Here is a 25,870-nt window from a genome sequence, read left to right on the forward strand (position 1 = left end):
GATGAAATACGGGAGGACAAGGACCTGAGCACACATTCCTTAAAGCAATGTGTTTCAACCCTACTTGGACTTAATGGAATCCTACTTGTGTCCTGGTAGGCTGTGTTTTAACACGTAATCATGTATTCGGGAAGGTTTTGGGCTTGTGGCTCCAAAAGAGCCCTTATCTCTGCTGCATACCTTTGGCCAATGGCCCCATACTTGGTGTTAAATTTTTACACTTGCAAACTAATAAAAGGATGCCTCATTTAAAAACAAAATTCATTTGATTACTACCAAGGTTTCAATGTTTAAGTATATTTATTGATCATCTAATTCATTTGTGAAAAATTGTCATAATTATTTGCAGATTTACTTACTAAGTATACTTGTCATCAATTTGGATGAATATTTTTTCGGTACTAGGGATTGAACTCATGTGGATGAATATGTTAAAATATAAATTTAAAAGAAAACTTTAAAGTTTGTCATTTTCTTATAGTTTTATTATATTTTTATCAGCTCTTTCTAATATCCAGAACTAAGTGGAAAATCCAATAAAACATTACTCATTCTCTTGAATCCTAAATTCTCATTTCCTTCTTATCCTTATTCCTTATTTTTACTACATATATGTTTGGTTTTGGCACTTAAAGTACATTTTTACCTTTACATAATGTTTCCAGGATCATCATATCATTCTACTCTTAGATGTTTTTGCTTTGATTTAGTCTGTTTTACTTTAGTCTTATCTAGGGGATTTATCTGAATAAAAGCATACTAATATTTCTATATTTTGACATATATTTTATTGTGTGATTATATATTTCTGATTGATAGATTCCCAATTGATAAAGATTTTAAATGTTACTAATTTACACTATTAAAAATTACATGACATATAATTTCATTGAAGATGAAACTCTTAGTGTGTACAAAAGTATCATAAAGATATAAATTAGTAGAGAAATGTCTCAAAGGGCATATACCTCGTGGATTTCATATGTTCCAAGTGCTTTACAATATGTTTAAATTCCTTTGCATAGTGAATGTACATGAGATTTCTTAGCCAATATTTGCACTAGATGATAAGTTAGAAATGGTGTGCCATTAAGTTTAGGTCCTTTTTTTAGAGTATCTCCTTGGTCTGCTTGTCTTATTTACTTGTAAGAAGATTTTAGTTTCCTTTCTTCTCTCCTTTCTGTTTGGTGTGTAAATTCTTGATACAAGTCCTTTAGTAGTTATCTTTGCTGAAAACATATTCATCCTTTGTGTAGCCTGATTTTTCATTATATTAAGCAGGTTCTTTGCATTTAAAGATTTTATGTTAATGCAGTTAACTTCATAAGTTGTTTCTTTAACAATTTATCTTTAACTCATTCCCTATAGCAAAATTGTTTAGAAGTTGTCCTATACCAGCAATAGGGAGCTTTTTAGAGACTGAGCTCCTGGAGGGCAATCCAAAGCTCAGTTGTCTATGGAAAAGTGCCAAAAGGGTAATGAAACCTGACTATCCACTATTTGGTTGCTGGGGTGACTTAGCTTACCCGTCTGCAGAGAGGGCTCTGTGCTTTTTTCACTGTGGATAGTGTGCTAAGGTTCACCACTACTGCCTATACAGTTTTCATAAAGTTCTGAAGATTTGCTTTGTGCATTTTACATATACTTACAGCCATCTTACATTTTGAACATGTAGTGAGGTAAAAATGTGTATTTTTCCCTTCTGGATCACAAATTACCTTGCAGGATTTCTTATAAGCTCATCTTTGCCCACTTTTCCTAAAATAGAGGAATATTTTTGCCTTTTATTTGCTTGCACTATTTTTCTCCATCATTACGTGAAACCCAAATAAAATACAAAATTGTTATAGTTTCTCTGATTGAAAAATCTTGATATCTAAAGGCAAGCACTTTTCTATTACATTCCTTTTCTTTCTTTTTTTTCTCATCCCAATTTTCTTGGCTTCTTTTGATCCTTCATTCTTAAATTTCAAGTGTTAGAATTTTTTTGTCAGCTGGGCATGGTAGCACATGCAAATGACTGAAGCAGGAGAATCACTGTGAGTTTGAGACCAGCCTGGGCTGCACAGTGAGTTTAAAGCTACTCTGAGCTACATTCTCAGTTCTCATCTCAAAAAACAAAAATAAAGCAAAAAAAAGGGCCGGAGATTTAGCTGAATGGCACAAATGCCTTGTTAAAAAAATGTCAATTTCCATTCAGATGTAGAATTTTGATTCAGATTGTATCTTTTGCACTGAATATACAGTATCTTTACAGTATTGATTGACTCTTCTTGCCACATATAAGGCATATTTTTCATTTATTTAAGTCTTATTCAGTGTCTTTCAATAATGTTATATATGTTTTTTAAAAAGGCATTTTATAACTTTTTATATTTCATCGCCCAACGAGTTTTGAAGTTATTGTAATGGAATAACTTTTCTTATTATGTTTCCTTGTTAGTAACTGCTGTGTATAGAACACTAAAATTATGTATGAAGGCTTGTTTAATTTTCCTTTAAGACTCTTGCATCCTAGAGAAATGTTAATATATAAGATCTTCCCCTTTTCCCTTTTAAAGCCATAAGAGGAAGATAAGAGTAGGGATTATTGGCAGTCTTCAGGGGCACCTGCACTCAAGAAAGTGGAAAATGAGTTGAACCATGAAAGGGAAAATGTGTTAATTGGGAGGACTGTTTTGGAGGAGAAATAAGCAACTTCACAGGGGGAAGGAAAGTGTTGGCTTTTTCATAATATTAAAAAATAATGCCAAAATGTAACTAGATGTGATGTTTTTTTTAAAAAATGTCAATTGTTTATTTATTTTTAAGTTAATTTAGGCCCAGGATTTAGCTCTGAACATACATGCCTGCTTGACAAGTGCAAGGTCATGAGTTCGATCCCTGGTACCAAAATAAATAAATAAATAAATAATTTTCAATTTATTTATTTCCTTCTTAGTTCCAAGACAACTTGCAAACATTATGTATTCAGTGCAACGTATCTGTTTTTAAATTGGTAAAGTGTGAAGAAAGGAAATTAAATTTAGAATTCTAAGTCACCAAGGAGAAATTTAACATATCAAAATGCAGGTCACTAACATTTGCAAAGTGATTAAAGGCAACTTGGATGTATGACTCTAAAATCTCCAGCAATCAAAGCAAATTGGTGGATTTTAGGATTTCTCTTCCATTAAGATACACACTATTCAGGAAATAAGACAATTTTTAGAGTAGTAAGTTCTGGGAAATTTTTCCTCCAAAGGTGTTGTGATATGTCATCAATGGCATACAAGTCATAAATACAATAATGGCTGTCTTATCACTTCATATTGCATTCCTTCATATAAGCAGAAGACATACAGTTTCAATACAAAATTCAGTGAAATTGATCTGGCTGGAACCTACCTAGTAACAAGACTGACGTATACAAAGCACAGATTGTCTTCCTCAATTCCAGAACAAAATTTTAGATCTTTAGCATACACTGCTAATAGAATATATATATATACATATATATATATATATATATATATATATATATATAGTCTTATAAGTTAAATGAACAAATAGTGAATACCAAAATAAATGCTTCTCTTATGAACTGAGTTTGGCTCACAAGGCTGGCAGTTTGCAGCCTCTGTGGATGTATTAAATGACTAATTCTAGTTGAAACGGGACCATGTATGTTGTTGTGTTCACTATTAAATCACCAGCTCTTAGTACAGTGTCTTCAACTCTATAAATGATTAAATATTTGAGGGATAAATGAAGGAACAAATGAACCTCAGTATTTGCTATGGTGTGACTTTACAGTTGTGCATCATATGTTCTATGTTTCAGAAAGGACATGAAACAAAATAAATCTTTCAACTGTTAAAAACAGATCCATTTAAATTAAAAAGAGAGTTGATATTTCTCAATGAAACAAGAGAATCTAATTAAGCCTTAGTGTTATCCCCGAAGAAATGGCCTCACCATTTAAGGTTGCTCAAACAGAAAATGAAATTCATGTTTTTGTATAACAGCAAAGTCAATACATGTGCAAACATTTGTACAATTCTTTATCTTCTATACATCCCCTTTCCAACTGTTTGATAACTCTAGTATTTTTCTAAAAGGTTATGATTCTTTATCACTTCTCTCATGGTAAATCCTCTCTAACTTTAGTTCCTTTGCCAGGGGTATTGTTTTCTCCTCCTGCCTTTGAGGCTCCATGCTTCACAGCACAGAGACAAGTAATTAGATCCATTAGTTCTAGGATGAAATCCAGATTCTACCACTACTAGTTGTTGGATATTAAACAACTAGTTTCATTATCCTAACACAGTCATAATAATTTACAACATATTTGGATTTTTTGTTAAGTTTTAAGTGACATAGCCTATCAATTTTACACAGGAATTGCCAGATAGGAATTGATAAGTGCTGAGTGTTCTTATAATTATTCTGCCATAACATTTTATTTAAAACCTAAATCTGCCCTGGTTCATCCCTCCATAAATTTTAACTAAGGTTGACATAGGTGAGATCCTCAGGGTATGGTAGACGCCTTCATGCAAATTTTGTAACTCTCGTTATATTATGGCCTCAATCTCCCTTTACATCCTAACCACCTTATATCTCGCCCTTTTCCCATGCTTTTATAAACTGACCTGTCATTTCTGCATCCAGGAATCCAAGTGTGACAATGTTTCCTCAGCTGGCAAGTGTTTGCCATATACCACCTCCACTTTCTGGAATACTCTCTTTTCTTACTCTGTCAAAAAATTCTCCTCTTTCAATATTTTTCTTCACCTGAAACTATCTCTGCTTCTCCTGGAAAATTAACAACCTTTCTGTTACTATATAAACTATCTAGAACTTACTTGTATTTGCATATATATCACTCTGACTGCTGCGTGAATTTCTCTAGGTCAGGGGACTTCTTTAAGTGGGCGTTAAGTTTCAGAATACCTAGGACATAGTAAAAATTTAATAAATCCTATTTAGCAAACGAATAAACGCCCACCCTTGGTATCCTAACACCTAACTTGTGTGCAGCATTTGTGGACTTGCAATGACTTTCGCTTGATTCAAGCAGCACCAGCCCTAACCTGCAGCTAAGGTTGGACCCTCCGGGGTTTTCAGAGTCCCAGAGTCCCAGCCCGTTCAGGTTTACTGATGCAATCTAAGATGCTGGCAATATAAGAAAGAGGCATTCCTTACTAGAAAGGAGAAGAGTAGGACCTGCAGCAGATGGCCCCAGAAAAATGATTCCCTGCCCAGAGCAGCTCCCTCCCTAACCTTTCTAGCAGCGATTTAAAGAGGAGAGGGAGGAGGGCAGGAGGGAGAGTTGAGAAGTTGGTCACCCTCCCCACTCCTGCACCGAGAAACATTACCTAAACCAGGTGTCCTAACTCGCCTCCCAAAGGGGGCCGGATTCTTTGGCTCCTGAATTTCCTCTCTCCCCTTTCCCAAGTCTTCTAGGGCTTTTTCTTTCCATTCTTTGCTTGACGCTCCCCTCCCAACTCCTCTTTCTCCAGCTACCAGAAGAACCGGCTCCAGATAACTCAGTTCTAGGACCTCTGTGACCGTCAACGAAAGATGCAAGTCACAGGCAGCCTCGGATCAGAGCGAAAAATCAGACAGAGGACAGAAAGGAAAGAAACCTAGCAGCCCCCAGTGTACAAGGAAAACTCCATATTAGCAAACACTTAGGATCCCCCGCCGGAAGACAGCAGGTTGCCTCTGACTACACAGAGAACGCAGAGCACCTCAAACAGGAACTTTAAAGGGACTGAAATCTGTTGCCTGTTCCACTAGGAATATTGTTTGCAAGGCACAAGGTGTCTCTTGGTAGTGAGCACCCTCTGCGCATGCGCAAGTCCATTCGGGAATTACTGCCCAGCCGCTGACTAAGTTGCATTCCTTGAATCTTCGCAGAAAAGACAATTCTTTAATCAGAGTTAGTAATGTGGACAGTACAAAATCGAGAGAGTCTGAGGCTTCTCTCTTTCCCTGTGATGATTGCCATGGTCTGTTGTGCACACAGGTGAGCTTCCGTTGTTGAATCTCTCTTTCTCTCTCTCTTTTTCTTGGTGTTTTTCTTTTTACATGTCTGCTGGATCATGTATCTTGGTATTTGGGGGTAGGTGTGCCTGCATCTCTTTATGTCTGCTCTCAGTTTGTGCTCATCTTGAATACGGTCCCTACTTCTTCCCTTCAGCGCCAATGAACCAAGCAACATGTCATACGTGAAAGAGACAGTGGACAGATTGCTCAAGGGATATGACATTCGCTTGAGGCCGGACTTTGGAGGTAATGCATCTTTTTTTTCAACCTGTTACCCATCCCTAGCTCACCTTTTCTGACAAAGATAGATGAAAAAAAATGTCATTTTCGTGAGTGTGCGCTATGCCTCACACACACACACACACACACACACACACACACACACACACGACTCCTAGGCTCAGGTGCCCCAATACCTAGGCTAAGCTGACCTCCCGACCGGACACACCCTCTGCATAGTCACTGCATCACGCGTGTGCCCACACCTGTTTTCCGTGGCTGTCCCCAAGGAGGGGAGCAGGGAGGGAGCCCGTTCTGGATACAGTAAGGTCTAGGAACCCCCCCCCCCATCCCTCCTAGCCCACTGCCACTCAGGAATCTGTGTTAATGCGGTCCCACCTCCCTGGCAGGGCCCCCCGTGGACGTCGGGATGCGGATCGATGTCGCCAGCATAGACATGGTCTCCGAAGTGAACATGGTGAGTGGCCTCCCCGCAGGCCCGGCGGCCGGCTTACGCAGATGCGAAATGGACCGGTCTGCGTGTCCTCTGTGCTTCCTTGGCGGTCACCTCGCCCTGGCCTGGGGTCCCACTCCGTGCGCCCCTTGCGCCGGCGCGAACACTGGGTTCGCCCTGGTTTTGTTTTACACACACGCACACACACACACACACACACACACACACACACACCGGGTACTGCGGTGTTCAGGGGCAAACGCGCTCCGCACTATTTTGGGAAGGACCGTGACTGTTGCGCCGGCGGATTGGCTGGGGCGGAGTCTGAGCGGTTACTTTAGCCGGGTTTCCCTGCGTGCTCGGAGGCAGGGCACCCTCTGCCGGCGGCGGCGTGGCCGTGGTCAGGGTCCGCCGGCGGGGTGCGCAGCTGCCGCCTCGCGGGGGGCGCAGAACCCCAGCCGGGGACACCACGCTCTGCGGGCTTGCGCGCTGGGTCCAGGTGCCCCAGCTGTGTGTCCTGCACCGCGTGTGGCCAGAGCAACAGGCTGGGCAAACAGACCTCGCTGGTAAAAGAGGAAGCGCCCAAGCCTGCTCAGGGAGGCTCGCATTGCTCCCACCCAGAGGGTTGGTGAATTGGGCTCCCTCGTCTTGATCACTTCAGTTTAAGCAAAATGGGCCGAGTTATATTGCCTTGCTTTACTCCAGAAACCTAAGCGTCCCTGCAGGGCTTGATTGTTCAACAGCCTGGGAGAGGGTGAGGGGCTGCAAGCACCATGACATCCTTTCCTTTCGAAGGGATCCACGTTCTCTCTTTCTTTCCTTCCTCTTCAGAAAGCGCTGGCAAAATGGTTGGGAATCATAGCTGCCACATTCTCTGTTGGCTGTTTCCAGCCAGTGTGGGTAGCAGTTTTCTAGTTGCTAGAGTTCAGAGGGAAACGCCTGTTGCTTTTATAGAACCCACCACCGCGAGAACAGCTACATGTATGTGAACAAAATGTCATTTTTATTTCACTGGTGAAAAATAATATTGTGGGCTGCGGAAATGTAGACATCCTGAATGACTAAAGACAAACCCTTTACGATTTCTGTATCTGCCTGTAGCTATAAGGTCTGTTGGATAGTCTTTTGCTACATTCCCAGTGTACCATTTTAATTTAGCATGCTGAGGCTTAAGAATTTTTCTTTTCATATTTCTTCCAGATTATGTCATGAAGAAATAAGTGTTTACAGACTACTAAACAGAATTACTGTGCTTAAAATATTATTTCCAATGTTTCTGATTGTTTAAAATAATATTTTCAAGTAATATTATAAGGGAAAAGAAATGTAATTTTTAAAACTTTAAGAACATAGGTGAATTGTTTCTGACCATTTTTAACAGATTCACATATGTTCTCTTACATACATGATAACACAAAGCAGCTTAAAACGTGTTATGCACAGATACTGGGGTATAGAAAATTGGGTACACGTATATAAATCGTGCCCGACTTACGCAAAAGCAACTGGACAAATTAAATCATGGGTTGCTTAACAAACTGTACCAAGTAGATAAATGATCATATTTTCCTTTTCTGTCATTTATTTTGGCAATCTGTAGGCAACTACACAACTGCTTTATAAAAATAGAAGACTCAGAATGCTAAAAAAGCAAACGGTGCTTTTGCCAGTGATTCACTTTATTGGTAGGGTACTAGACTTTCAGAATTTCTAAAAATATATAATTCTTTTGGTTGGAGAATAAAGTGTATCTCGGTGGAGAGAGCACTTGCAAAGTTTCTTGGTTCGATCCTTAACACTGAAAAAAAGAATCTGTTGGCCATTTTTACATAGACTTTTTCAATTTTTTTCTGAATCTCAGGACTTGCTCTTGGGAAAGAAATTCACTACCAATGAACTATATTCTCAGCTTTCCATTTATTTTTTTAAAAAGTGAATTGAATAGTAAGGTAAGCTGCCTATAACCAAAACAGTCTTCAACCCAAAATCTCCTTGTGATCAATTGTTCAACTAAATTCATAAATAGGTTCAGAAAAATAATTGAATGTAATTGTAATAGCACTGGATTTTTTCTACAAATGATTGAACAATATGATCTGTTTGTGCTCTGATCCATGATACATGCACTGTTTCTTAAAAATATATCCTCTCAACAGATAAACCTCTGAAAATATGCTATAATAAAATATTCATCACTTTTTCACAATGGTATGAGAGATTCAATAGAAGAGTAGAAATCACTGAAACTTGGAATACACAGATAAACCTTTAAGATATGCTTAACTAAACTACACATTATCATTTCACATGAGTATTAGAGGCATATAGGAAAACAGAAACTACTGAAAGCTGGATAATGCTAAAATTGCATTCATTTATTTTTTCTTGCTCTGCTTTTAATGAAAACAGCCACCAAGACCCAGGGTTTATGTTAGCTCGTGATTTAGGACAAAGCATTGAAATAAATGCATTGGCAATAACCCTAAAAGTGAAAATAAAGAGGGACTTTTTGAAGATTGAGAGCTCCATAAAAATACAATGTGAATTGTTAGCTCCTGAATAAGAGAACCATCTATAAGATGTTCTGATTTTTAGGCAATATAAGAATTGAAAGTTCCTGGAAAAGAAAAATTGTTTTCAATTAAGCATATTTTGCATATATTGATAGACAGTTGAGTATCTTTTGTTTCTTAATTGGAAATTTTCACTAAAATTAAAAACAAGAATGGATAACAGTTTAATCAAATAATATGTTTAAGAGAATGTGAGTTAAATTCACTCTTAAAACATTAGTCAGTTTATCTTTTTATTCATCATTATTACTCACTCCATGACAAATAACATGATAATTATGCATTCAATTAATGGATTTGAGAACTAGATTCTGTTATATTTTTTTTCATTGTCTCCCTATGCTACTGTAAGTAAAATACAATTCCAAATTATTTTTAGCATTGTCTGTTTCAGAGAGTATTGTCACATGGAGAGTAATGTCTGATTCATGTCCTTCAGTGTATATTTTTTCCACTTAAAAGAAAGAAAAGGAGTATTTATAGCTAAGAAATTCAATGATCTTAAGAATCATAAACATGTATTGAAAGAGCATCATTGCCCCGGTAGCATGTACAACTTTTATGTATCATTAAAGTATAATTTAAATGAAAAATAGCAACCTTTTAAAAAGAAATAACAGTTCTGAGCAGTGAATGCAAAAAATAAAGACTAATTCTGATACAGAAAAATGTGTAAGAGCTGGGATATTGCTTAGCGGCATAGCACCTGCCTAGCAAGTGTGAGATCATGAGTTTGATTCCCAGTATATCATACATATATATATGAAGGCCTTTTTAAGCAGTGATATTATCAATCAGTTATACTATTTGTTTGCACATCCTGGACTATGTGTTATGTGTATTAGTGACTACATACTGTTGTCATTTTCCAGATTGTATTGTGATTTCATTTATTATATATTAAACCCTTGAACCCTTCCTTTTAATTTTTCTGCTAAACCCTCCTCCCACAGCATATATGGGACACATAGGGCTAAGCAGACGTGAACAAGAGCAGTCAAAGCAAAAGGAAACAAGAGCTCTCAGACACTGGCCTTAAAGTCACCATTCACATCTGCTCTGATAAATGCAGTAAAACACAGATGATAGTACGCAAGTTTTCTCCGTGAGTTGTAGTTTGAGAATCTATATTACAAACTACATGGAAAGAAGTAGTTGAAATCTTGCCTTTCAGATTCTAATCAGTAGCTGTTCCTTCTTATTCGAGGGGCAGACGTTGATCATCCAATAGGAGATCCAACCACACAACTCTAGCAAGTCTACATAGATTTAAAAAAAAAATTTTTGACATAGATTTGAAAGCCTGTAATTTTAGGATCACAGGATCTGACTGGATGTTCTTGCGCAATAAATTGTGCAATAAAATGAAAGTAAATACCTTTTGTGAATGTTTCCCGAGTGTGGAATATGATTGTCAAGTGTTTTATATTACTAGCCTATTTAATCCTTAATTCAAGGCTGTGAAATTCTTGTCCGTCAATATACATTGAAAAACAGAAGCTGAAAGAGAGTAAAACTTGGAAAGAGAGAGGTAAACCAACTTACTCAAAAGTTGAGTAATTGCTAATGATTAGCTTATGAAGTCAAGCATAGTCAAGATTTGAAACTAGGGATCCTGTCTTCAGGATGGCCTCCCAACTGCAAGGGGTAATGAAAACGGAAAGGCTTCTAATATTTAGTTTTTGGATCTTGAGTAAGAAGTTTTACTTCACTAGGCCTCAGGATTCTTCTTAATTTAACAAAAAAGTAAATGTCATGATTGGAATCCCCTTTCTGATTCAATATTCTGTAGTTAAAAACTTGAATCTCTAAAAATTTTAGACTGTGAAAATCAAAAATATTCCTCTCATCTCATTCTTATATTAGATTCTCTTATTCCTATTTATTCTATGAGGAGTGTCAAACAAAAAACAAGGGGTTACCACCGCATGCAAACTCTTATAGTTTCTTGTTCATACTGTAGTAATTATTTTGTATATTCCAGGGCTTCTTGCCTCTGGGCATGGCATTACTATCCAAAATTTTTTTCTTTTAACATTTTTACCAGGGTGGCAACAAGAAACTGAATCAAAGGTGGGACTTTTGGTTGTTAGTATAGAATACCTGACATCCATGACTTGAAGGAGGAAAGGTTTATTTTGGCTTATGATTTGAGGAACCTCAGCCCATGTTAGGCTGACCCCAAGGCAGAAATATCATGACAGAAGGGCACAATGGAGTAAAACATTGTAGCTCATGGTGGCCAGGAGGCAGAACACAGGGGACAGCACCAGTGAGGAAGGGCCAAATATAGTGCCCTCCATGACCCACCCAGACACACGTAGAAATGTGCTTCATTGATCCACCAGGCGGTGCTCAGGTCCACCACGTCAATAGTGCAGTTTAGTCAAGGAGTCTTCAAAGTGATATTTGACTGATGTCTGATTTATACTGCATGAAACACTGGAGTCAAGACCAATTGGAAGTATTTCTATCTGGTACCATCCATTGTATTCACCCTAAGAATATAGCTCCTCTAGTATACTACTAATCGACTAATATATTTTTAGCACTTGATATAAAACAGAAGGAAACTACTGTTTTTTGTAATCTTGATATCCTATCTCTAGGAAGTGGCTAAAGAGTGAGTTAAAAAACCTAGGTGTCTGTCTCAGTTGAATATCAGTATTGGTTCTCTAAGTTTCTGATGACTTCTATCTTGCAAGTACACCAAATACTTGATAGCAACCTAAAAACACACATGAATGAAAGTTTAAAGAGGGTAAAACATTTCCAATTGATTTAAATTTCTAGTCTGTAGGCTCAACTATCATAATTATACATGCAGATAATAAGAAAACAAATCAGTATATTCTTATAGTTCACTACAGCGTAGTTTCTGAATCTTATTTTTCACAATACCAGGATTAAATTTCTTTACTTTAGACTACTTCTGTTTATGAGCAGATTGAGAATTTCATGATGTTTTCTGACTACCATCACCGAAAGAGAAGGAAGTTAATAGTAACATTTAATAATCTATTATTCAGCATTGGAGAGATATACAATCGTATCTCAGTCCATGAGCTTAATACTTACCCAATTCTGGTTGCAGACTGCATTGAATGAGAACAGAATCAAATACCCCCATAAAGTCAACATTGGACCTAATCATTAAAATTTATTTGGTTCTCATCCAATTTGGTTTGTGAATAGAATTGTGGAAAGAATGACATTTGTCAACTGAGGTACTACTGTAATCAGGATCAGTGAAGATACCTTCTTTAAAAAGCTCTATACAAGAAAAAAGTGAAAAATTCCTTTCTTTTGCCTTAGACACTAAATACTGTTTTTTAGAACCTTCATTGTCCCCAGTTTTGTTCCTCCACTAAGTGAACTTCGGGGTCACTCTTTACCCTTTACATTAGCATAAAATCTTGCATCATGTTATGAATTTAACATTAAAGGGCAAAATTCCAAAAGTACTCATTAAACTATTGAATAAAATGAATGGGCTTTCTGTTCTTGTCATTTAAAAAGACATATATTTAGTAGCTGTAACCTTAGAGTATGAAGATTTTTTTCCTTTTAGAAGATTTTAAAACTTCAGTAATTGTGTTTGAGTCAACACAAAATTATGACATATTTAGTCTATTATCTGGCCCTGAATAAGAATTAGGAATAGAAATAAAATTAGGACAAGGTTCTTGCCTTCAAAGAGTTTAGAGCAGCATGAACAATAAATTTATTTTAAAATAACGAAGAGACATGTATGTACAGAATACTATAGGAAATCAAAGATGTAGTTTCTAAGGGATGGTGAAGGGCAGTCCTTAAAAGGAATCCCAAAGAGGAGTAGCTGTTAGCCATTGTGAACAGGCCACAAATGAGAGGAAGGACAGTCCACGCAACGGGAAGGTCACACACAGTCAGTACACTAAAAGACAGCGTGGAGTGTTCTGAGAACTACAAGTAAATCACAGCTGGGAGATCTAAAGAGGCCAGGGGAGCACTGTCAAGAGATCACACTGAGTGCTGAGTGGAAGGTGTACAGCAGAGCTGTTGAATGTTCTCACTTGTGTAAAAGCATTCTCTATAAACATATTTGCTAGTACACATACTGACCATTTCTGAAAAAATAACCGAGTGTGCTTTAAAAATACAGTTTACTCTTCTCTATAGTCTCCTTTGAAATTTTGGTTTTAAAATTCTTATACATGTCCTACAATTTTATTTGAAAAAGAGTTTCCACAGAACACACAGCCCCAAATGATACTGAAATGATGCTAAAGAAGTGAATCTTGATCTTGAAATGTAGACCACCTGCCAAAAGTCTAAGAAGGGTCTGTATTTTATATGTCACAGAGATCATTCTCTTAATTATGTGGAGGATGAAACAGAGAAAGGCAAAACATTCTTTCCAGAGAAGTGAAGAGAGTGTTTCAAAGTAGAGGAAGGATGAGACATCCCTGAATTAATACAGTAGCCCTAAGAATAAAAAGTAAGAAAATTTTTATTCAAAAAGAGGCAAATCAGAAAGATTTTGTGGATGTTGGATGATGGAGCTTAGAGAAGTGAACCCTGGATGCAGTTGAGAATCCATACCAAGTGTTTTGGGTTTAGGGTGTCACATGCCCAGGGAGGGCACCCAGGGAAAGGAGCACCTCACACCAGTGTCCTCATTCAGAAGTGGATATGTTTTCAGAGTGAGGAAAAGAATGGGTGTCATTGAGGGAAAATACTGGAAATTGGAACCATTTCCAGTATTAGGAAACCAAAGCAAACTAATTTTTTTAATCTTTTAATTACAGTACAAATAAATATGTTCTTTAAACAGCAACTCTGGCCCCTTCAGATGGTGACTAAGTAAGTCAGAGATATGGAGACAGAATAATAGGGAAGAGATGAGCTGCAGCCAGTGTTACATCTAGTAAGTTAGTTCTTTATGTAGGAGTATCTAGATAGACTGGCAGATTTTCAAATCCCTCCAGAGAAGTGATCTTTGTATTTTGTTTTAGCTGTCTTTATAAAAACCACATAGGGAAAAAAGATGTGTAGAGAACCCACTAGCACAGCATCTGCTTTCTTCACTGCGTCCCTAACATGATTCAGAGTCCTTCTGGAACATTGTGCTTCCTTGTGAAACTGCAAGGAAGCAGGGTGAGTTCTTACAGAGAGTGCATTTGGTGAGGAATGAGGCCAGGATAACTCACAGAGCAGGGGAGGCTGGTCTCCAGACAGCAGGTCCTGAGAAAACAAGCTTACCTGCCAGGAAATTAAAAAGTGATTCCTGGGAGCTTTGGAGTGGACAGAAACATTTGAATATCCTGTCGGGTAGGAGTTTAAAACAGAATTCAACAGCCTTATTGTTTTTGTGATGCTCTTCTAGAAAGAGGAAATCTATATAAGCAAAGCCTTATTCATAAATTGTATTATTTAGTTCAGAGAAAGAAGACAGAGTAAAACATTCAAACAGAGGAGCGAAGTGTTAACAATTTGCATTTCATCTCTACTTCTGTGGAAAAAGACAGTGTGCGTATGGGTAAAGGCCATCAGATACAAGAGAAAAGAATGAAAGTTTAGATGCCTTACTCTTGTTTTTGAAGTGATTGATAAGGCAGTTACTATCAGTGAATCCTACCTGAGTGAGAACATTTACTTGTGATCCTTTTTAAAAGCAGGGAAATAGATTTGCTGAAAGCTCAGAGTTCCTGCCTACTCTAACCCTCTGTGATTCAGAGGGAGATTTTTTCTTATGATTTATTATTTTCAGGGGAATGATACATAATTCTCAAGTCAAAAATTCAGTCTTGTGGTTTCCATAGAGACAGCTCATTTGAAATCCTACCTGTGCTTAGAACATTTTCTCATGTGAGTGGCCATTGTTTCTTCCTCCTATCACCTGTAACCCTTCTCCCACTCAAATGTATCTCGATCTACTTCAGAACCTACAGCAAATTACAATTCTTCTCTGGAGACTACTCAGCAGACACACTACAGAGAATTCTGCTAAAGAAAGATTATCTGGGGCATAACAGCAAGAGAAGATTCCTAAATAACAAAAGACTCATCACATGTTAAGAGTCAACCACATAAGGCTTTAATTAACCTAAGCCTTTCACCCTTGTGCTATGTAACTTCCAGGAAATTTAGAATTATATGGTTTATGTTCTTTACATAGTTTCCACTTATTGTAGAGACTTAATTGTAACATTTATTAGAAGTATAAAATATTTTTTCTCATCATAAAATTGTTTGCACTAACCGCATTTACAGTTTTAAATCAGAAATCAACAGTTTCTCTATCAGATCTACCTTATAACTTCATCTATAATTTTCTTTTATATTGACCATGAGTCATGGACTGTTTCCATAGAAACAGCTTCATCACGTGGCAGAACCAAAATCACACAGAATTACTTAATGACAAATTTCAAGGCATGTGTCTATCTAATCTTGGAATCAAGACTATAAATATTTTTAGATATATTGAAGGAATTTTAAAAGAATAATTTGATGGTTAGAAAGTGAGTAGCATTTAAAAAGAAGAGAAAATCAAACATGAATGTAAGTATAGAGAATTCTTCAGCTAGTCTGGAGAGGTTTTGAAATAAGAAAAGCTTTTAAAAAGTTAAATAAATAAGAAAAGTTGTATTTTAAGACAAAGAAAAGGATTTTATAGAATTTGAAAATATAAAATAAAAAATTATCTATTCCAGATAAATGTCTCTATTTAAGATACATTTTTATAACATCTATAATAATCCATTTCTGTAGTTATTTTTGCTATAATTATATATTTACTCTTCATGGTATTGAAATCAGGAAATGTGTCAGTCATCTAACTCACTAACTGTGATAGAAAAATTCTTAGCACCTAAACGTGTCCTCTCACATTCTACAGTGTAACTGTGTACTCAGGAGCGTGAGGCAGGAAGATCGTGTGATTCAAGGCCAGGCATCACAGAAAAAAAAAAAAAAGCAAAGGAGAGAAAAGCAAATATTGTGAGAACATCCTGATTCAAACTGCTGGGTTGAGGTTGATGAGCATGCATGCAAAAAAGAAATTCACTATAAAGGTTAATACTAGTCAAGTGCAAACTTCAGGGTAAGAAGTGATCTTGAGAAATTCTGAAGCTGGGAATGAGAGAATGAGAGCAGGATGAAAACTTCTTTGAAGAGCAAAACTGGAAAAGCAGACTCAGTCCTTGGTGGGTTATTGATGCGCACCTCCTAGGCCTACCTAAACACTACTTTGGAAAACACCCCCGTACACTGTATTGTCACAAAGTTTGAAAGAGCTCTTTAACCTGTTCTCTGAAACTGTAGAAGGAAATGATTTCAGGATACTACAGGATGACATTTGTCCTATTGTCTTGAAAATCAATGTCATTTGCCATAAATATATCTTGATGCATTGTGTTTTCTCATTGTCACTGTTCTGCTTTTCACATTTTAAAATCCTTTAAAGCCAAAATTCAAAAAGCCTTTATTCTTTTTCAGTACGTGCATCCTGTTGATTCTCACTGAGTGTAGCTTAGGTTTTCAATCAGACCATGAGATTGTGTTTTTACAACACATAGGGAGCCCCTACAGAAAGTGATTTCAGGCTAACTGGGAACAAACCAGTTTAAAAAGTTATCACTAGAACATGATATCTTTTGTTTTAGTTTCTGCTGATCTATAAACAACTCTAGGAGAACTGAAAGTAATGCAGGTTTTCAATTCCTGTATTTACACCAACATCTCAGTGAATGTGAGAATATGCTTGCTTACAGGACAGACATTGAAACCTGGTACAGTAGAGAGGAGACACTAGAGTTGTTTTGTGCTTCTCTCCACGAATCAGCAGTTTCCTGAGTTTGGGATCTGATAGAAAGTGGCAGAGGTGTGCCGAGACTGTATTTGTGTTTTTGCACTGATCTTTGCCTTTGGAAAGTATTTTGTTTCATCTGGCAATGATTGCTTAATGTTTTTGTTAGCTCATGATGTGAAACCAACAAACTCAAATTCACTGGGAGTGTAGCATTTATATTGACTGGGTAATGTAAGAATAATATTTGTAGTTTTGATAGTTAATTCACAGTGAAAATCAGTGGCCAGTGGGCAGTATAGAAGACTAGTATTTTAGGTGCTCTCCACTTGGCAGACATAATTTTGGCATTTCCCTGAACTACTTTCCTCTGAATATGTACCTGTAAAGTTATATATTAAAAAATAACACTTTTATTTAGTAGCATTGGGCATGAAACCCAGGGTATGATAAGCCCATCCTCTAGCACTGAACCCTATTCCCAGATTCTTTATATTTTAATAATTTTAAATCACTTTAATTTCTCACAATTAGCTCTATCTTAATTTATATGGCCAAGTAAAAATCTACTAACTTTTAAAATCTACTTGATTCAGTTCCATGTAAAATAGAAGTAATTCCCATTTTTCTTATTTTTGGAATCTGTGAATGTCAAAAAGATATATCACATTCAAATATGTGTTTGACTATCTGTGATATTTAAACTGTAAAATACTGTAACATTAAGTATTGGTATATTATTATTTTATCATTATTTTCTGGGTTTATAATTAACTTCATCCTTTGATGACAAGACCGTTCATATTATACATAATGAAATGGAATATTATTTTTGTTTGAATTTGGAGTTTTATTCATGTATTTGGAGGCATACGCTGATAATTATAAACCTTCTCTTTGAAAATTGACAGAAAAAGTAGAAAGAATTTCTCTCATCTTTCTTCCTGATATTTTCTGTTGGTTTTCACACTGAAAAAGAACAGGACCATGTTACCTCTCAAATAGTTTCAATCTATATATGGTCCTCCTAATCAGCTCTAAATTTCATGTTATATTACTCTTTGATGAATGGAGGAGATGCAATATATGGTTTTCTATAATCTTAGCCTAAAATTTGGGGCATGAGGTTGACTTCTAGTTTTTAATTATAGGCCTTCCACTTACAGAATTACTTTTACCTTGGCACTGGTTAATGTCTAGAACGCTTATTTAATTTATTATCCAAACCCACATTATTTAGAATGAGAGGGAACACTATTAATAACTGGCTGGGGTTCATGTGTGTTAAAACAAAAAATGTCCTAGAAAAGCCAGAATTTATGACTTCCCTGTGCCACTCAAAACCCGGATTCCTCTTTGAAACAGCGATAATTACTATTTTCTTTTTAGGTGATGGAAGACTACATAAGATAATGCATCTAAGCCTTTTATCATGGTGCCAGACCTCTCAGTAGGTTTAGAGATGGGGCAAGTTATTTTTAAATATAATACTAAACACTGTCATCATTTTTATCATCATTGTGATCTTTAGCTCACTTGGGATGATATCTCAGAATATCATAGATTGGATGACTTAAAAACAACTTAATTTTAATCTCACAGTTCTGAACAACGGGAAGTCCAAAATCAAGGTGTGACAGATTCCATGTCTGGTGGGTAAAGGCTGCTTCCTAGTCTATTCTTGTGTGTCTTCACATATGAAGGGAGTGAGAGAGATTTCTGGGACCAGTTTTACAAAGAGAGCACTAACGTTCATGAAGGTCCTGTCTTTCTACTTAGTCACTTGTCAAAGACCCTACTGAAAAATCCCGTTAATCTGAGTATTAAGCTTCAGTTTATGATTTTTATAAGGATACAAAGATTCACTTTACACTTACTAGTATCAGTTTAACTACAGAACATTTATGATGCATTTATTTGAGACATAAACTATGTCAGGCAATTATACTAAAGCTTATAGACAAACCAATAAAATCATGATGTGCCAGTTTACTTATGTTTTCTGAGAGATTTGTATGAGTAAAGAAACTCAATAGAAACTCTAAAGGGTTTTTATAAATTATAGGATTTATTTAATCCCATTTTCCTTTGTTAGTAACACAATACTACAGATTGACTATGTAGACTAAGTACTTTTTTAAAGAGAGGAGGTTTGTTTTGGTTCAAGGTTCTGGAGGTAAAAGTTTAAAGGGCTACATCTGGTAATAGTCATCTTGTTAACAGCCCCGAGGAAGGATAAGGCATCATACATTAAGAAAGAAGGTGCATGCATGTACCTTTTCTTATAAAAACAGCAGCGTTCAATCCTGGGAAGGGGGCAGCCTAATGACCATAACTAATCTACCTACTTCTAAAGGCCCTTTATGGTTTAGATCTAAAATAGCCTCCAAAGTTTCATGTGCGTGGAAGATGGTTAGATTACAGGGATCCTACAGGTGACTTCCTCCTGAAGTGAGGTCTAGTGGAAAGAGGTAGATCGCTGGGAGCATGTCCTGGAAGACTGTGTTGCTCTCTATGTCTTCTTTTCTCTTCTTTGCTTGCTGGCCACCATGATGTGAATAGTTCTTCATTTGCTATGCCCTTCCGTCATGCTGTTTCTGCATTTGAGCTGTTAGATCATGTCTTAAACTTCCAAGCTATCAGCCAACATAAATCTTGCCTCTGAATTGTTGGGGTCAGGTATTGAGAGGAATAAAGTAACTAAGATAAGATACCACCTGGGAACATCATAATTAGGTTAAGTTTCTACTATCTTGGTGCTTCACAGTGAGGATTAAATTTCTACAGTTTGAAACCTTGGGGGACACAGTTAAACACTATCCAAACCATAGAAGTGGACACCAGTAATCTCACTGGGAAGATAAGTTATGAAAGTTAACTCTGTATAAACTCACAATTTTCCATGAGTGGCACCGGAAAATGGTTCCATAGATGCAATTGTGTCTCATGACACAACAGGAAAAGGGCAGTCCAGCTGGGATGTGCAAACATAATCTAAAGAGGAAGGTGATAGAGAGTCCATGCAAGGAAAAGAGTACTTGGAAATCTGTCTACGGAAAATTTCCAGGGATATTTGAAAAAGATAGAGATTCTTTCATCACATATGAATCCTCAGGCCTGGAAAGTTATCTTGAAGTCTTAATAATGATAATGAATATAAATGCAACATTTACCTAAAGCAGGTATCATTTTAATTTTATCAATTTTTTTTTTTTTTGTCGTTTTCCTTTTTATCGGTACCAGGGATCGAACTTACGACTGCCTGCTTGCAAGGCAGGCACTTATGCCGCTGAGCTAAATCCCCAGCCCCGCAGGTATCATTTTAACTACTTTATAAGAATGAATCCACCTAATCTATAAAGTAATTAACTTAAATGTGTGTTACTATATCCTTTACAGACAGGTAAAATCAGAAAAGTTAAATAACTTACCCAAAGTTATATAGTTAGTAAGTGATAAAGTTGTACTTTGCTTAGGTAGATTTGTTTCAGAATCTATTGATAATAGTCAGATCACTAAATCACTCAGCACATAGAATGTCATTATTTAAAGAACACTTAAATATAGAGAGGTTTTAAAAATTAGGAAACATGGCTAGTACTTAGCAAAATGGGTTGTAGAAAGAAACGATTGATTTTGTTTAGCCAAGAAGTTAACTTTATGAATGTTAAAGTCTAGCTTCCTTAACATGATTAGATTTCTGAAAGTATTTGATCCATTCAACCATTTAAATCATATTAGTCAAATTGTCTGCAAGGTACCTGAGGCTAATCATTATCAGAAAAAGAGAGTAGATATGATGTCTCTTTCTGAGAGAATCTTAAGAATGCAGCAAAGTTTAGCTTGGACATAAGGAAGAGCATCTTGACTGTAATAAGTAAGATGATGTTGGAAAAAGTTCCAAAGAGTATTTGGGAAGTGTTCATCCTTAGAAAGCTTCAGAAGAAGAAAGGATAATTATATCTGTCCTAGTTGGCTTACAGGACTATTCTGTTCAAAGGCAAGATGATGTGATGAGATGGAAAATTTCTCTAACATCTTTCCTGATAAAGAAATTTGAACTTCTAAGATTTCTGCTTGATATTTGTGAAAACCATCATAGGATCTTCAAAATTTCTCAAATTTTGCTGGTATGCAAATTTGAAAAATGGAAGACTACTGCCTTTCCCTTAAGATCATGACCTTAGGCGTGGTGACAAACAGGTGTGATTTTTCTCAGAGCAGTTGGCTGGGAATGCAGTGATTCAGAGATTCTTTAGGGAACAGCTTAGTTATGACTCTACATTGCATAATACTCAAACATATCTCAACAAAATTTGTCACACCACTGAGATTCAAGCTAATTAATGAAATGAGACATATCAGATGTTCAGTCTTCAAATGCCACAACAATTTCTTGAAGACAAAGAGCTGTCTGTGCCTATTAAGTACCTCTTCCACAGGACAGGTTGAATAAATTGTCTTTCAGAGTATCAGGCCAATAAAATACAAGAGCTGACACTCATCCACCAGGATTGAGTTTGGGATTTTAGGCTTCAACGCAAGCATCAGTAAGAGAAATCCTTGTTGTTCTTCTTTTAGGTCTTGTCCAAGATTGTTTTTCTAGACAAAGACTTGCCTTAGTCCTTTTATGACTGAAGATATTTGAGAACAAGCAAGTAAGGAAACAAACAAGCAGTTTGTTTGTTTGCCAGACAGGAAGATTGTTTGGTAGGAGTCAGCTTCTTGTTTTTCCCTCCACTGGTATCTATGTCATGGTCAATAGACAATAAAATATTGGCAGGTTTGCTTGCAAAAAGGAATTTTTTAAAGATCAAGATGCAGAGCTGAAAAAGTGATGAAGAGCTGAAATATTCAAAAATCAATTATTACAGTTCAATTCACAATATTTCTTGCCAGTGGAAAAAAAGAACTCTTCTGCACCCTGGGATTATCTATAGCAGGGCCACACATCAACAGCAGGAGGGGAGAGAAAAATCTCACCTGTTTTTTTTGTTTGTTGGGTTTTTAAAATTTATTTTGAGAGGGTAAGGGATAGTTGGAAGGCCAGAGGACCCATGTCTGCGTAGAGAAAGAAAAGACAGGTATATTTAGCTCTTCTGAATTTTCCCAACTGAACACTGAGAGGGAAATTAAACCTTAATATGGAAAGGTCAGATCATTTCATCACTGTCCTCTCAAAACTGGGAAATTGCATTATGAAATGCAGATGGCATCTTGAGGTTAAAATAGCAAGTTATTATAACCGCATAGCTTATAGGAGGTATTTTTCATTTTTTGGCCTCATGGAGGAATATACATTTTTTTAAAAGTCTCTTTCCTTTGGCCTGTTCTAAATGATGACAGTGGAAATATAGCAATCATTTAGCTTGCTCCATACAGAAATAAAAACCAAAAGGATTTATTGCAGATGAAAAGTAGATGTAAAAAGATGGAGGCAATCATAGTCTAGAGAAAAACAACTAGTTTCAAATAAATCTATCACCTATTTAAAAATACAGAGATAGGCTGCTGGAGAGATCACTAAATTCTGCTAAATCCATTACAAACCATCGCTATTCACAGATGTGGATAGACGGTAACGTGTTATTCAGCCCTCACGGCTACAGAATATTGGTTTTAAGTGTCAGGTGATAGTGTAGCAAGACATGCTTACCTATGCATGTGTTTTTGCTGTAAACTACAGTCCACCACAAATGACACATATAAATCAGCAGCATTCTGAATATTTTTGCTTTTGGATCAAGAATGTTGCTAGGAAGCAAAGTGTGTGGGGAACACAGAGTAAACCTCAGGGCTTACTTTTGTAATTATAGGTATAATGCATTGTGGAATTTACTAAAGTGTGAAAACTATAATTTCAGGATGATACTTATAATTGAAATCACTGGGCCTATATATTATTTTCTAACTTCTTAACCCATTTAACTTCTGAGCTGATTGAAAAGTTAGTAAAAAAAGAAATGCATATATTTGCTGCTAGTTAGAAGTCTCTGAGACTGTAGAAATTCCAAGTACAAAGGGAGAAATAAATGGGACTGCAACCATCTAAGAAAGCAAAGAACAGTTCTGATGTATAAAAGCTTACAGACACCAGCTTATCATCTTTGATGGACACCTGCATTGCAAATAGCTTTCTATAAGTAGACACTTAGAGCTGCATGAGAGGCTATTTTTGCTCGTATTGTCTCCTTTGCATTCTGGAATGAATTAATGACAAATGTTCAACTCCAGCATCAAATCCTCATGTTCTTGCCTTCTAAATCTACATGAAAGGGAAACAAACTTCAGTCACAAATTTCATCTCAGTGTCATGGACAGTTCCTCCCACTTCTTCCATTTTTCTTCTCTTCCACCTTTTTCTCACTTAGAGTTCCTTGATGTTGCCACATGAAATGGGCCGAAGTGATCATCATCTGTTCTGGAAAAGCAGCAAGATGGAAAACATGATTATTTTCCCATCTGAGGTCCTGGCCTTCACTTTGTGTGTGCTTTTTGTCAATTTCTCAGGAAGAAGGTGTAACTTATGTTAATAAAGTCTTGGGCTAGGGATGTGGCTCAGTAGTATAGCTCTCCTCTTGCATGTACAAAACACTGAGTTTGATTCCCCCTCCCCCCCAAAAAAAAGAAAGGAAAAGAAATAAAGTTAAGTCTCTGGGTATATTTTGGGTGGTCTTTGAATTCCCTGAGACTAACTGGAAAGAAAAAAATAAAGGCTTAGATTTCAAAAGTCTCTACCATTTGTCAGATGCCAAAGGGAAAAATATAGAATAACTGGCCCTTTGTTTAGGGGGAAGTTAATAAATCTCTGGCAATACAAACCTGGCCAAATGCTAAGAATGGGAAGAAGAGCTAATTTCTCTTCTTTATGTAGTAATGTAAGGGAAACTGAAGGCTGAATACGAGATGTGGAGGAGCAAGGAGAAGAGGCCAAGGGGGAAAAATGAGGATAAGTGAGAAAAAATGGATGAAATTCTCTGCAAATATTTTTCCATTGTTAAAGTGAATGAAGGGTTTAAAAACTCATTTTATCATTTGATTTTAGGCTACTTTTCATTGCTATGATGTGAAACATCATTGCTTCTTCACTTGATTAAAGTCTGTTATTTGTACAAAAGATCTGTTGGAGTGATTTTTAGGGATGTGAGTCCCATTCTGGATCAGCAATATATGTAAGAACAGAATGACAGTAAGAGTTTAAAAGAAACAGATCAGCGTCAGAGGTGAGCATGGAAACATTTCCAATGTCCCCTCAGGGGAACATATTACATTTTTGTAACAGATGGTAAAGAGCTAAGTTTCATTTATTTTACTCTAAAGTTAGCAAATGTGGAGTTACATAGAAAATATGACAAAGAGGAAGCAGAAGAATTGGTGCTCAGTAAGTGCCAGATAAACCTGGGTCCCTTTCACTACACAGAAGCAAAACAGAAGCCACAGCACTCTTGAAAAAGTACTGGGAAAGATTTAACTTGAGAGCACCAAGAGACAAGGATGTGACAGTAATTCAACATCACTTATTTCTCTTGTAATTTCCTACAGGACCTCATTGTAAAGCTGCAAACTTCTGGATGAATATCAGGTACTATGTTACACAGGCAAGAAGGAAGGGACTCACGGGGCAATTCAGTCCTCTTAACACATGCATATTTATGTATATGGAGCACCAATTTAAGGTGGTTTTGCATAATGGCTCAGAAGCAAAGCTACTATGTGTCTAAAGACCCAGTTAGTGCTGTATCATTTTAAGAAGCAGAGATGGTAGGGTCCAAGCATTCAAAAGCAATGACTTAAACTGATCACAGGCACATAGTCTACTCTTGGATTTTTGTATCCGATGCTTCTACTTGTATCTGATGCTTTATAATTTTTACTCAATTGGTTTACGCTCCCCCCCATCTTCAGCATCATGGATCTTACTGTCAATGTGTCTATCCCTTCATAGATAGTTTCAAAAGCATCCATTGGACTCACATGCCATATGATTTAATCCTGCTACACTGGAAGAGATAGAGACTATCTGCCTTGGGACAACTTTATTTTGGAGCATTGAGACCCATTTCCAGGCCAGTATAGAGCATCTATCAAATATTTAAGATAAAATAATTGGTTAGTTCCTGGGGTTAAGCATATTGCCAGAAAACTTTGTAACGTCAGATAAATCCAGTGAGGTAACAGAATATCAGAGAGAACAATTCCATATGAGAAGTGAGTTTAGATGTCCATAGAAGGCAACCAAAGGTAAAAAAGACAGAGCTGGACTAGGGTGAGTTTAGTGTGTGCATTTAATTCTGGTCAAAGTCAGAGAAGAAATATAAATGTAAGAAGATGGGAAAATTCAGATGGAACACTGTTGTAGGTTGGGTTCTCCTGAGATTCTGAGAAGATTTGTGATTTTTATTGGAGAATTATCTTGAGGACAATTTCTTGGGGGATATAGGAGTAGCAACTTCATGCAAAGAGAGACATTAACCTTGGAGAAGTTGACTCAATGTATAGTTGAGTCAAAAGCGTAATCACTCTCAAGGGAGCTCAAGTATTATAAGAGCTCTTCAGAATTACCTGACATACACAGAATCTAGTCTATTTCAGTTTTTACACCCTAATGATACCATCCAATGCCAGCCAACCATGTGGTATGAGCATGCTTGAGAAGGAGGCATGGCCATGAGTCATGAACTGTGTTTCAGCTAAGGCATTTCTAAAGAGGGGCTCAGCTGAGTGATGCCAGACTCCAAGCCTATCTGGAGACTGAGATTTGTGTCCTAAAATGTGAGATCTTGAGTAACATCATAGTAT

The 25,870-nt window shown here is 36.8% G+C and overlaps 1 protein-coding gene across 2 annotated transcripts in view; it reads left to right on the plus strand.

Annotated features, from left to right (window-relative positions):
• Nucleotides 1-5,510: 5,510 nt before the first annotated feature.
• The window catches only part of Gabrb1 (gamma-aminobutyric acid type A receptor subunit beta1), a 400,986-nt gene continuing 380,626 nt past the window's right edge, over nucleotides 5,511-25,870 (plus strand). Inside the window, exons 1-3 of one of the 2 annotated variants that reach the window (XM_063240639.1) lie at nucleotides 5,511-6,013; nucleotides 6,188-6,279; nucleotides 6,663-6,730. In XM_063240639.1, coding sequence (XP_063096709.1) covers nucleotides 5,934-6,013; nucleotides 6,188-6,279; nucleotides 6,663-6,730 — 240 coding nt within the window. In that variant the 5' untranslated portion in view covers nucleotides 5,511-5,933. The remainder of the gene's footprint in view (nucleotides 6,014-6,187; nucleotides 6,280-6,662; nucleotides 6,731-25,870) is intronic. The other variant, XM_063240638.1, reaches the window with a different exon arrangement.

The sequence above is a fragment of the Cavia porcellus genome, unplaced genomic scaffold (assembly GCF_034190915.1).
Source record: "Cavia porcellus strain 051 isolate PalLab524CR breed Dunkin Hartley unplaced genomic scaffold, mCavPor4.1 scaffold_30, whole genome shotgun sequence".
In the NCBI taxonomy this organism is placed as follows: domain Eukaryota; kingdom Metazoa; phylum Chordata; class Mammalia; order Rodentia; family Caviidae; genus Cavia; species Cavia porcellus.